The following is a 12,594-nucleotide window of genomic DNA, read 5'->3' on the forward strand; positions in this document are numbered from 1 at the left end:
CCCCCCCCCCCCCCATTTTGCATGTGGGGGAGGGGAGGGGGAAGCCCCTTGTCTTAGAACTGAATGCAACATGGCAGGGGACAAGCAGTTACTCTGGATCCAGCTTTGGTCCTGACCCTGAGTTTGGGCTGGAGCTGCAGCTGCTGCCTGCCCCCTGCTTTCCTCCCCCCTACCTCTGTATCCCCTACCCCTTGTCACTGTAGCCTCAAGCTCCTCCTCCCCTCCCCTCCACCTTTGGCATGTTCTGTCCTGCTCCAGCCTGTGGTATAGAGCATGGCCCCCGCCTGGCCCTATAACTTAAACAGAATCTAATTATTGGGGGTCATCTTAAATTCTGGATCATTGTGGATTCAGATATACAAGGTATATTACCAAGAACTGAATGTAGGATGTTACCTTTTATGTCTCTGTTTACTTCAGATATATGAAACAGTAGGGCTCAGCAGTCCTAACGTAGTAGCAGAAGTGTTTATACCCATTCCTGAGACTACAGTTCTCACTGGTAGAGCTCCTGTAGAGGAAATCGAGTTTAGCAGCAACCAGCGTGTGATGTTGGACCATGAAGGAGTCGGGAGTGGTATGAGTTATTACTTACTCTGAGTAATTCATTATTAGACTGTTTTGTCCTAAGATTCAAACCACCACATTACTTTTTAACCAAGTACATAAAATACATTGCTTTCTGTTAAGGATGTTCCCCTTATCTCTGGCATAGAACTTCTGAAAATCAATTATGTAAAACAGCCCCAGTTCACACTATTAGCTAAGTATGTAATGGGATATTTCTTCCACGTACTTTTTTTAAAGTACTTCTAGTTTTTCTGTAATAAAATACATTTTTATTACATTGTTTAAAATTTCAGAGGAGCTCTTTTTAGTCTAGTTACTTTTCAGTATTTAAAAATATGGCCCTCTCAAAAGCTTTGACTATAGGAAGTAAACAGATGGTATTAATCAGTGTAGCTCCACTGATTTTAATGAATTGCAGCAGCTGATGTTATGGCCCTGTAAATATATTCGTGTACTAGTTGTTTTGCTTACATATTCTAAAACACTTTTTTTCTTACTGGTCTTGACTTTTAACAACATTAAATTTTAATAGCTTCTTTCTTGGTTGGCTTATAGAGTCCCAGCACTTCGGGCTCCATCATCATTATTATTATTATTTATTGGTTTAATAAAAGTTTATGTAGTATTGTGAATTTCTGTGATGCTTTAAAGATTCTTCAGAGATTAACAAAAAGTACTGCCCCAAGGAGTTTACAATCTTAAATCAAATAAAGTAAGAACGTGAAGATAAACAAAAAAATAGTAGTACAAAAAGCTGAACAAGGTAAAAAAAAAAGTTGTAAAATGAGTGACTCATGTAAATTGCAGTAACTAAGGTAGGGCAAAAGAGTAGGAGCCATCCACATAGAAAGAAAAAGCAATTCAACACAAAATGAAAGAAGTGAGTGTTGAAGAGACGGGAGTGGGAGGACAAGAGGTCACTGTAAAACTTGGATGTATGGAAATATGCACATCATGGTTCTGTCAGGATGGACTTCTTAAGCTTTCCTTCCTTTTTCATTACTCCTTAGGGGAAAAAAAAGCATTTGTGCTGATGGATGAAGAAATTAAGAATTAGGAAAATAATTATTTCTTTAACAGCATTATTGGTAGTGATTGGTGTTAACATATGCATTCTTTTCACAAATACTAAATTAATGTTTAATACCAGTAGTAATTACTGTCCTGAAACATAAAGGAGAGATCATCATATGTTCTTTGTGTTCTTCTTGTAGGTGTGCCATTCTCATTTGAAGCTGATGGTAGTAATAAAATTACTCTAATGACCTCTGGCAAAGTGTCCAATAGCATTTCCTGGGCTGTTGGAGAAAATGGCATACCTTTAATTCCTCCAGTATCTCAGCAGAATGCGGGAATTCCAAGGTAATATTGAGCAATGAGTTGTTGAGAGACCTTATAGATTTGTATTTTGGTGCTTAAAAGTATTGAGGAAAGAACAAGTGGCTTTTATATTCAAGTAATACCATATTTACTCAGATCTAGGACAACTTTGAATTTAAGACAACCCCCTTATAAGGAGATTATATACATAGAAAACTGATACATTTATTATAATTTTCCATATGTAGAATCTAATTATAGGAGGCCCTCTTTAGTCCATGCTTCCCACTGCTGCAGGAGGGCGGGCAATGGGGATGCAGGTGTTGTAGGGAGGTCAGCAGCTTACCCCCTGCTTGTGCCTGCTCTCTGCCTACCCCCTTACCCCCCCAGCCTCAAGTCACCCCTTTCTCCCAGCTTCTGTCTCTCCCTCCCCTCTAGCTTTTGCTCCATGCTGGCAGACTTCATCCCTGTTCTAGCTTGGGGAACTGACCACAGCCCCAGCCTAGCCCCTCATAGAAGCCATATGGGCTACATGCTGCTCATGCAGAGCTGGGCTTGGGCTTTGCTCAGTGCCCCAGGTTGCAGCATTCACAGAGCCTTCTGGCCCAGAGCAGGGAGAGGGGCAGACAGGGAAGCAGAGACTGTGTGTGGGGCGGGAGATAATGGAGAAGAAGATGCAGGGTGGGAGATAGCAGGGTGCAGAGACAGCAAAGGGAGGCAGGTAGGCAGTAGCTGCAGCTATGGCCCTGACCCCAGGTAGGGGCTTAAGCTGGAACCACAACAGCTGGCTGCCCCCCCTCCACCGCCCTCAGATGTGAATCTAAGGCAAGGGTTTTTTCCCCCCCATGTTAAATGGGGGGGACCTTGTCTTAAACAGTGAGGGGCCTACTTTTTTTCTTTTGCTTTTCTTGTGGAGGCTGCCTCAGCTCAGAGCCAGCACCTGGCTTGCCAGTACCCTGCCCTGGTAACTCCAGGGGGCACCGCTGCCATGGAGGGAAGGACCAGGTCCCCTGTAGCTCAGCAGCTGCTTAGTTTGGCAGCAGCTTGCTCTCTGGCCATGGGCAGGCTGTAATGAGGTAGGAAGCGGAACTGTTTCAGTTTAGGAAAACTAAACCCCCATCATGTGAACAAGCGGCCCTGGTTTGAGTTTAGAAGATCCTGAGTGGTGGAATGGAAGGGTTAGAGATTCCTTTACATAATCTCTTTCCCTCCTGGACTCTTCTGCAGCAGTGTTCTTAGTACAATGAACAGAGTGCTTGAAAAGTGCTGTACTGACTGAAGTCCTGTTTGTCTACACTTTTATTGTGGATACTACAAGTGTAAGTGGCTTCCCTGTATTGGGACCACTGCTATTTAACATATTTGTAAATGATCTGGAAAAAGGGGTGAGTAGTGAGCTGGCCAGATTTGAAGATGACATAAAATTATTCAAACTGGTAAAGACCAAGGTGGACTGTGAGGAACTATAGAAGGATCTGGCACTAGTGAGTAAATGGGCAACTAAATGACAAATGAAATTAATTGTAGGTAAGGGTCAAGTGAAGCACATGGGCACAAATATCCTGAACTGTACCTACACTGTGACAGGCTCTACATTAGTTGTTACCACACAGGAAAAAGATTAAGAAGGGAATTATAAACAGAGTAGAAAGTATCATGCCTTTTTATAAATGCCTCTTTATGCATCCACCCCTGATTAGTAGTATAGAGAGGCTTTTATAAGAGGAGAGACTAAAGAGGCTAGGTTTGTTCATTTTAGAAGGAGATGCTTGGGGAGGCATGATAGGGGCTTACAAAATACTAAATGGTGAAAAGAAAGTAAATAGGGATTTATTGTTTACTATTATAGAATTATAGAGAAGTAGGGCTGGAAGGGACCTCCAGAGGTCATCTAGTCCACCATCCTGCCCAAACTATCTCATACTAAGAGGTTAATTCATGGATTTGTAAAACTACATAGTCAACCCTGACACAACACAAGACATAACACCCTAACCTTGCACTGGGAAAGCAGGGGATCACGGTGGATGGCATCCTGCTTCTGTAAAGGTTATTAATACACTCAGGAGATCCCAGGAAAAAGGGCCATGCCCCGCAATACAGAGGCAGACAAAAACCCTCACAGTTCATACCAATCTGACCATGGGGTAAAATTCTTTCCTGACCCCAAATTGGTTATTGGTCTGACCCTGAGTGGAGAGGCAAGACCCTCTAGTGAGGAGCCTCTGGTTTTGAGTCCCAGCAGGAGCACTGGCGCACCCCAGTCAAAATCCCCAGCTTTGGCTTTAGCCAACACCCAATGTCTTTGACAAAGGCTTAAGAAAAATACCTGACACTTGTAGCAGCATGTGGCAGGGTACCTTTATCCAGGTGCCAAATACAACAACTTAGGGGTCATAAAATGACACTGATAGGTAGTAAGTTGAAACTAACCCACATTCTTTTTCATACCACATGTAATTAAAATGTAGATCTTATTGCCACTAGATGTGGAAGCTGACAGTTTAGCCAGATTCATAAAGGCCCCATTGGGTAAATTCTTGGAGGAAAAGAGCATAAGTATCTATTGAGCAAGGGAGTTAGGGGTACAGCCTCTGAATCAGGACTTTCTACACCAGTGGTGCCAAACTTTTTCACCCCATGGGCCAAAATGGGTGGTGCAAAGTCTATCTGCAGGCTGGTCTGGCCCCCTGGTACATGGGCTGGGCACAGTGGGGCCTGATCTGACTGCATGTAGGGAGGGTGTGTGGCTCTGGCCCTGGCCCAGCCCAGACATGCGGGAAAAGGAGGCCATGCAGGGAAGAGGGGCTGTAGCCCAGGCCTGATCTGGCTGTGCAGCAGAGAGGGGAAGTGGCCTGGCCATGACCTGGCCATGCAGGACTTAGAAATGTTGCAGTGGGGGCAGGGTGACTGTATTAATTACCTCTCTTCCCCCACCTCCACCCAATATCTTGACCTCTGAAGAGCCCCACGGGGCAGATGCCATGACTACTGGCCAGATATGGCCTATGGGCCAGGGGTAGAGCACCCCTGTCCTAGACCTCAAATGCTGGAGGCTGCAAGTGAAAGAGGAACAGGAAAAACACCTAGTCATACCCAGTTAACTCTTTTTTTCAGCATCCTCTTTCTGCCACTGTGAGACACAGGATACTGGGCAAGATAGACTTATGGTCTGACCCAGTAAATGGCAGTTCTTAGGTTTCCATTGCTGCCCTGCATGGGTGCCCCAAACCTGGCTGGCAGAGACTACTACTAGTAATGAGGTGATATTGTTATGTAGCTGTCTAGTCAGTGGTTGGTCACTGCTGAGACTTCCATTTAATTTTGGCCTATCATAACTTTTTTTGAGTATATAAGCCAACAGGGGAGTCGAGATACTATATTGCTCTTTCAAATGGTGTCATCCTGAATGCTGTGGATATTGGTCTTGATTCTGATGCCAAAGAATACCAGACCCTGTTTTTACCTTAATGCCTTCTGTGTAGAATGATGATTCCTATACAGATGTGTAACTTCTGATAGTGCTAGAAGGAACTCCTTAAATAGATCTTCTGTGCAACAGTAAAAACTTACCATTCCAGAAATAAAATGTATTCAATTTAAAAGCTTAATTACAAACATATTAAAATTAAAATCTTTACATAGTATGGTACAGTTATAAGGGGAGCAGGACTTTGCACACAGTAGTCTCCTTGGTACATAGTTGTGGGATTTTTAAAGCAGTTTTCCTCATTTACTTAAGCACTTACCTTACTCCAGGCAAACATAAACTCATTTAAAAATTTGATACAAGACGCTATGGCTATGAGAGAGCAGGGCCCCATGAATAATAACCACATCAGTATATAGTTGTTAGATTGCAAAGCATTCTTAATCATTGACTTCAGCATGCAGTCTAAATTTGCTCAGGATAAAAAGCTGTCAGTAGTATATGTGGTAAAGTCTACAGTGTAAGGGGGACTGTCTCTTTGGGCATAGTTACACGTTCATTTTAGGCAGTTCAGGAAGCTGTTACCACTGGGATTGTCCACACTTTAAGATGTGAAACTAGTTTTAAGCACTCCTGAGACATCTTAAAGTTATTCTACTCCAGGGTAGGTTTACCTGTGTGATCTGTTACCCTGCTTGCGTTAGACTAACATGTGGCCACTCTAGGCTACACTCCTCCAGTCACCCCCTCACTTCCCCTGCCAGCTTCGATTGGGCCTGTCATCCCCCACTACTGTCCTGGATTGGGCCCACTGCCCCCCCCATCCCTTCGCTGCCCCAGATTGGGCCTGTTGCCTCCCCCCAGCACCTCAGATCAGGGCCACTGTCCCCCAGCACCTCAGGTCCCTGCTGAACCCCCACTACTGTCACCCCACTACTACCTGGCTGCTGATGCTGTTCTGGGGGACAGGCTGAGAAGGGGAACTGACATGCCCAGCAGCTGCAGCTGCTGCCACTCTCTGGGCTGGGTTAAGCTGGGAGAACAGCTACAGCTCAGCAATGGTAGTGGTCAGACAGGCAGATTCCCCTTTCTTGTTTGATCCTCTGGGACAGTGCTGGCAGCCACAAGTGACCCAGGGGACATGGGGGGCAGAGGTGAACCACTAGGGCCAGGAGGTAGGTAGGGACCCTGAGAGCCATGGGGGGGAGCCCCAGGGATGGGGGTGGAAGACAAGGGGGTGCCCTGAGTGGCAGGAGGAAAGTCCTGGTGGGGGGAGATACAGGGAATGGGAGGAGAGGGGTGAGTATTCTTACCTTTCAGTCCTCCAGGCCCCTGCTTGTCAGGGGCAGGTTGCATTTGACTTCCTAAGAGAACTGATGGGCAGGTTCCCCTGGGAGGTCAGTCTGAGGGGGAAAGGATGCCAGGAGAGATGGCTGTATTTTAAAGAAACTTTAGTGAGGGTGCACATGAACAAACTATCCCAATGTGCAGGAAAAATAGCAAATATAGCAGGCGAGCAGCTTGGCTTAGCAGAAAACTCTTCGGTGAGCTAGCTTAAATTAAAAAAAAAAAAAGGAAGCTTACAGGAAGTGGAAGCTTTGACTGATGACTAGAGAGGAATATAAGAATATTGCTCAGGCAAGCAGGGATGAAATCAGGAAGGCTCAATTGGAGTTGCAGCTAGCAAGGGATGCAAAGAGTAACAAGAAGGGTTTCTATGAGTATGTTAGCACCAAGAGGGAGGTCAGGAAAAGTGTGAGTCCCTGACTGAATGGAGGAGGCAACCTAGTGACAGATGATGTGGAAAAGGCTGAAGTGCTCAATACCATTTTTTACCTTGGTTTTCACAGGCAAGGTCAGTTCCCAGACTACTGCACCAGGCAGGACAGTTTGGGGAGAAGGTGAGCAGCCCTCAGTGCTGAAAGAAAAAGTTAGGGACTATTTAAGAAAGGTGGATGTGTACAAGTCCATGGGGCCGGATGCTATGCATCCAAGGGTGCTGAGGAGGTTGGTTGATGTAACTGCAGAACCACTGGGCATTATCTTTGAAAACTCATGGGGGAAGCCCCAGACAGTTGAAAAGGGGTAAATATAGTATTCATCTTTAAGAAAGGGAAGAAGGAGGATCCAGACCAGTCAGCCTCCCTCAGTCCCTAGAAAAATCATGGAGCAGGTCCTCAAAAAATCAATTTCTAAGCATTTGGAGGAGAAGAAAGTGATCAGGAACAATCAGCATAGATTCACCAAGGGCAACTCATGACTAACCAACCTGATTGCCTTCTTTTATGAAGAACTGGCTGTCTGAATGTGGGGAAAGCAGTGTGATATACCTTGACTTTCGCAAGGTTCTTGATACCATTTCCCACAGCTTTCTTGCAAGCAAGCTGGGCAAGTATGGGTTGGATGAATGGAGCGTAAGGTGGATAGAAAGCTGGCTGGCTCAACGGGCAGCAGTCAATGACTCAGCGTCTAGTTGGCAGTCAGTATCAAGCTGGTATTGGTTCTGGAGCCAGTTTCGTTCAATATAGTTTCATAGTTAGTAGGGTCGGAAGGGACCTGAGCAGATCATCAAGTTCGACCCCCTACCATGGCAGGAAAGAGTGTACATCTAGCTGCCTCTTAAAGACCCCCAGGGTAGGAGCCAGCACCACTTCCCTTGGAAGTTGGTTCCAGGTCCTAGCTGCCCTGACCGTGAAGTAGCGCCTCCTGATATGTAGCCTAAATCTACCCTCTGCCAGCTTGTAACCATTATTCCTAGTCACTCCTGGTAGTGCTTAGGGGAACAGGGACTCCCCCAGTGCCTGCTGGTCCCCTCTGACTAGTTTGTAACAGGCCACTAGATCCCCCCTCAGCCTTCTCTTTTGGAGGCTGAACAGGTTCAGGTCCCGTAGCCTCTCCTCGTTAATATCTTTATTAACGATCTGGAAAATGGGGTGTATTGCACCCTCAGCAAGTTCATGGATGACACCAAGTTGCAGGGGGTGTAGTAGATATGCTGGTAGATAGGGCTAGGATTCAGAGTGACTTAGACAGATTGGAAGATTGGGCCAAAAGAAATCTCATGAGGTTCAGCAAAGACAGTTGCAAAGTCCTGCACTTAGGACAGAACAATCCCATGCACCACTACAGGCCTGAGACTAACTGGCTAAGCAGCAGCTTTGCAAAAAAAGGACTTGGGTTACAGTGAACAATAAGCTAGATATTAATCAGCAGTGTCCCTCTGTTGTCAAGAAGGCTAACATCTTATTGGGCTGTATTAGTAGGAGCATTGCCAGAAGATCAAGGGAAGTAATTATTCCCCCTCTATTTGGCACTGGTGAGGCCACATCTGGAGTGCTGCAGGAGAGAGGAGTTTTGCCTGTCCCACTCTATGTCCAGTTTTGCCTCCTTCCCTCCCAGAAAGGATGTGGACAAAATGGAGAGAGTCCAGTGGCGGGCAAAGAAAATGGTTTGGGGGCTGGAGTGCATAACCTATGAGAAGAGGCTGAGAGAACTGGGCTTATTTAGTCTGCAGAAGAGAAGACTAAGGGGGGATTTGATAGCAGCCTTTAACTACCTGAAGGGTTATTCCAAAGAGGATGGAGCTAGGTTGTTCTCATTGGTGGCAGATAAAACACAGAACAGTGGTCTCAGGTTGCAGCAAGGGAGATTTAGGTTGGATGTTAGGTAAAACTTTTTCACTCAAGGGGTGGTGAAACACTGGAACACAGGTTACCTAGAGAGGTGGTGGACTGTCCATTCTTGGAGTTTCTTAAGATCTGGCTTGACAAAGCCCTGGCTGGAATGATATAGTTGGGGATGGTCCTGCTTTGAGCAGGGGGTTGGGCTAGATGACCTTCTGAGGTCCCTTCCAACCCTAATTTTCTATGATTCTAGGTCTAGAACAGTCAGAGAACATGTGACTTCTGTAAAATCAAGCTAACTAACACTGATTACCACTTTGAGGAGCCTAGGTGTGATGTGTAACAAGGCCCTTTCAGTACTAAATGCTGTCATATACCAGTGGTCTGGAAATTCAGATGCCTAATACATTTTGTAACAAAACAAATGTAGCCTTGTCTTAGCTGTTAATTTTCCTGTCTGCTTCTAAACAAAACAACCTTTCTACCCTCAGATATTATATGTAGGCTTGGCAGAACTCATAGAATCATAGAGAATTAGGGTTGGAAGGGACCTTAGGAGGTCATCTAGTCCAGCCCCCTGCTCAAAGTAGGACCATCCCCAGTTACATCATCCCAGTCAAAGCTTTGTCTCTCTGGGTCTTGAAAACCTCCAAGGATGGAGCTTCCACCACCTCTCTGAGTAACATGTTCCAGTGTTTTACTACCCTCTTAGTGAGAAAATTCTTCCTAATATATTATTTGACTTTCCTTACTGCAACTTCAGACCATTGCTCCTTCTTCTGTCATCTGTCACCACTGAGAACAATTTAGCTTCATCCTCTTTCAACACCTCCCTTCAGGTAGTTGAAGGCTGCTATTAAATCCCCTCTCAGTCTTCCCTTCTCTAGACTAAATAAGCCCAGTTCCCTCAGTTTTTCCTCAAGTCATGTGCCCCAGACCTCTAATCATTTCCGTTGCTCTCTGCTGGACTCTCTCCAATTTGTCCACATCCTTCTGTAGTGGAGGCCCCAAAAGTGGACACCTGATGTACCCCAGATGTTATGTCATCAGTGCTGAATACAGGGGAATAATCGCTTCCCTTGACCTGCTGGCAGCACACCTATCCACGCAGCCCAATATGCCCATTAGCCTTGTTGGCAACAAGGGCACGCTACTGGCTCACATCCAGCTTATTGTCCACTGTAAACCCCTTGGTCCTTTCCTGAAGAGCTGCTGCCCAGCCAGTCAACCCCCAGCTTGTACTAGTGCATGGGGTTGTGCAGCAGTTTGCACTTGTCCTTGTTGAACCTCATGAGATTTCTTTTGACCCAATCCTCCAATTCGTCTAGGTCCATTTTTATGGACCTAACAAAAAAATCCATTTTTATTTTTTAATAAGTTTCACAGATTATATCAATATTTATTTTTAATTTATTTGATTTTGATTTTTATCAATTTAAATATTCAGGATTGCATGAAATTAGGGGTGTGGGAAACAGACAATTTATTAATGACAGTATACTTATTATAGTGCAGTTTAACTGTCTGATGTGACAAATGTTAACTGCTGTAGGACTGTCCCCAGCTGAGTGGCAGAGCTGCCATCAGTCCTGGCTCCGCTCACCATAGGTCCCTTGTTTGCTTTGTTACTACTTCTTCCTTTGTACCCAGTCCCCTGAGATTTCTGGAAATTGCAGTCCAAACTACAGTCAGCATGGTTTTGTAGGACTGCTTTTCCTATCATCGCAGATTCCATCAGCCACCATTTTTCTTGCGTCCTCTTTCTATATATGTAGATTATTAACGATGGAATGTTTTTTGTCAGTCTGCGAATGTGAAGTGAAATCAACATTTGTCAACATTTACTGATAAAGATTGAATCCTGCCAAGCCTAACTGTATTATAGAAGTTTATATAAAAATATACCCTGTGTCATGCATAAAAATGCCCCAAACATGCTCACCTTCTAATTACTGGTATGAATTCAAATAGTCTGTTTCAGTGAACTATGGAAATTTATGGGCTGGTGAAATTAACAGTTCAAGTATTTTTTCCAAGATACTGTTTTAAATGTTCATTAGATTGCACTGACCAAAACATGCATCTGTTTCCAAATCAGAATCATTCTGATATCAACTCTCATTTCAGTGCTCTGAAAAATATTGATGCCATTGCATCTATTGGTGCATCAGGTTTAACTGACATGAAGAAACTAGCTAAATGGGCAGCAGAAGCAAAGCTTGATCCAAATGACCCAAGCAATGCAGCTTTGATGCAACTGATTATGGTAAGATGACTTTAATAAACCATTGTCAGGAAATCTGTTATTAGTGAAGTTGTTTGGGACTTTTTAGGAAATAATCCAAAGAATGTTAAATTCTACAATTAATTAATTTCCAGCTATGTTTCTTATATTTAGGGATCCAGGTTTTCCATTTCCCACAGGAAAATGGAGTAAAACACGGGTTTCCCCCCTTACCGAAGTAAAATGTGGATTTCTCATTTTAGTGGAGAAACCCATGCGTTTTGCAGTTTTGCAATGAGCCCTCTGCAGGCTGGTAGAGTTCCAGCCTGCAAGGGACTGGGAGGGACTGGGAGATTCATACATTGTAAAGCTGGAAGGGAACTTGGAAGTTTATTAGGTCCAGCCCCCTGCATCAAGCAGGAAAGACAACTGGGGTCAGGTGACCCCAGCAAGGGGACTGTCCAGTCTCCTCTTGAAGATTTCCAAGGTAGGTGATTGTACCACCTCTGGAGGGATCTTATTCCACAGTCTAAACACCCTAGTTGTGAAGTAGTTTTTCATAACGTTGAGCCTGAAATGGTCTTCCAGGAGTTTCTGACCATTACTCCTAGTTTTCCCCAAGGGTGCCCTGGTGAACAGTTGTTCACCAAGCCCTGGATGTACACCTGTAATATAGCGGTAAACTGCTACCAAGTCCCCTCTCAGCCTTATTTTTTTCAGGCTGAAGTGTCTCAGATCCCTCAGTCTTTCCTCGTATGGCTGGCCGTGCAAGTCTCTGATCATATGGGTGGCCCTTCTCTGGACTCTGTCAAGGTTTACCATGTCCTTGTGAAAGTGTATTGCCCAGAACGGGATGCAGTACTCCAGCTGTGGTCTTACCAGTGCTGAGTAGAGCGGGAGAATCACTTCCTTGGTTTTGCTGGAATACATCAATTGATGCCAGGGTATTGTTAGCCCTGCTGGCTACCGTGTTGCACTGCCGGCTCATGTTCATGCTGTGGTCTGTTATTACCTCCAGGTCCCTTTCATTCATAGTGCTGGTCAGATTGGTATAGTGCTGGGAGGAGGGCAGTCAGGCATGGGGGGTGCCACATGCATGTACATGCACATGTCCGCCAAGCAGCCTGCAGAGCAGCTCCTGCAGGTAAGTGAGGTGGGGGAGGGGGATTGAGGCCCTTGTAGGGAGGGAGGGAGGGAGTTGGGGTAGGGCTGGGGCTGCTGCCCTGCCGGGTGATGCGTGGGGCTTGGGGCCCAGGGCTGCAATGCTAGGCCACAGGGCCCCAGCGGGGAGTGGGATGGTGCTACAGGTGTCTCATCCGGGGGTGGGGAGTTGGGCTGGCTCCCCACTGCTGCGCATACTCCCTGCTGTTGTGCATACTCCCAGTGGGGACCCATACCTCCCCCCCCCCCCCCCCCCCCCCCCCCCC

At 45.5% G+C, this 12,594-nt stretch overlaps 1 protein-coding gene across 3 annotated transcripts in view; it reads left to right on the top strand.

The window, feature by feature from the left end:
* The window catches only part of CC2D2A (coiled-coil and C2 domain containing 2A), a 146,650-nt gene that overhangs the window by 72,138 nt on the left and 61,918 nt on the right, over positions 1–12,594 (top strand). For all 3 annotated transcript variants that reach the window (XM_019525932.1, XM_019525934.1, XM_019525933.1), the window contains exons 15-17: positions 421–577; positions 1,785–1,932; positions 11,071–11,209. In XM_019525932.1, coding sequence (XP_019381477.1) covers positions 421–577; positions 1,785–1,932; positions 11,071–11,209 — 444 coding nt within the window. The remainder of the gene's footprint in view (positions 1–420; positions 578–1,784; positions 1,933–11,070; positions 11,210–12,594) is intronic.

Source organism: Gavialis gangeticus, unplaced genomic scaffold (genome assembly GCF_001723915.1).
Source record: "Gavialis gangeticus isolate Ggan-Ray unplaced genomic scaffold, GavGan_comp1, whole genome shotgun sequence".
NCBI classification, from domain to species: Eukaryota; Metazoa; Chordata; order Crocodylia; family Gavialidae; genus Gavialis; species Gavialis gangeticus.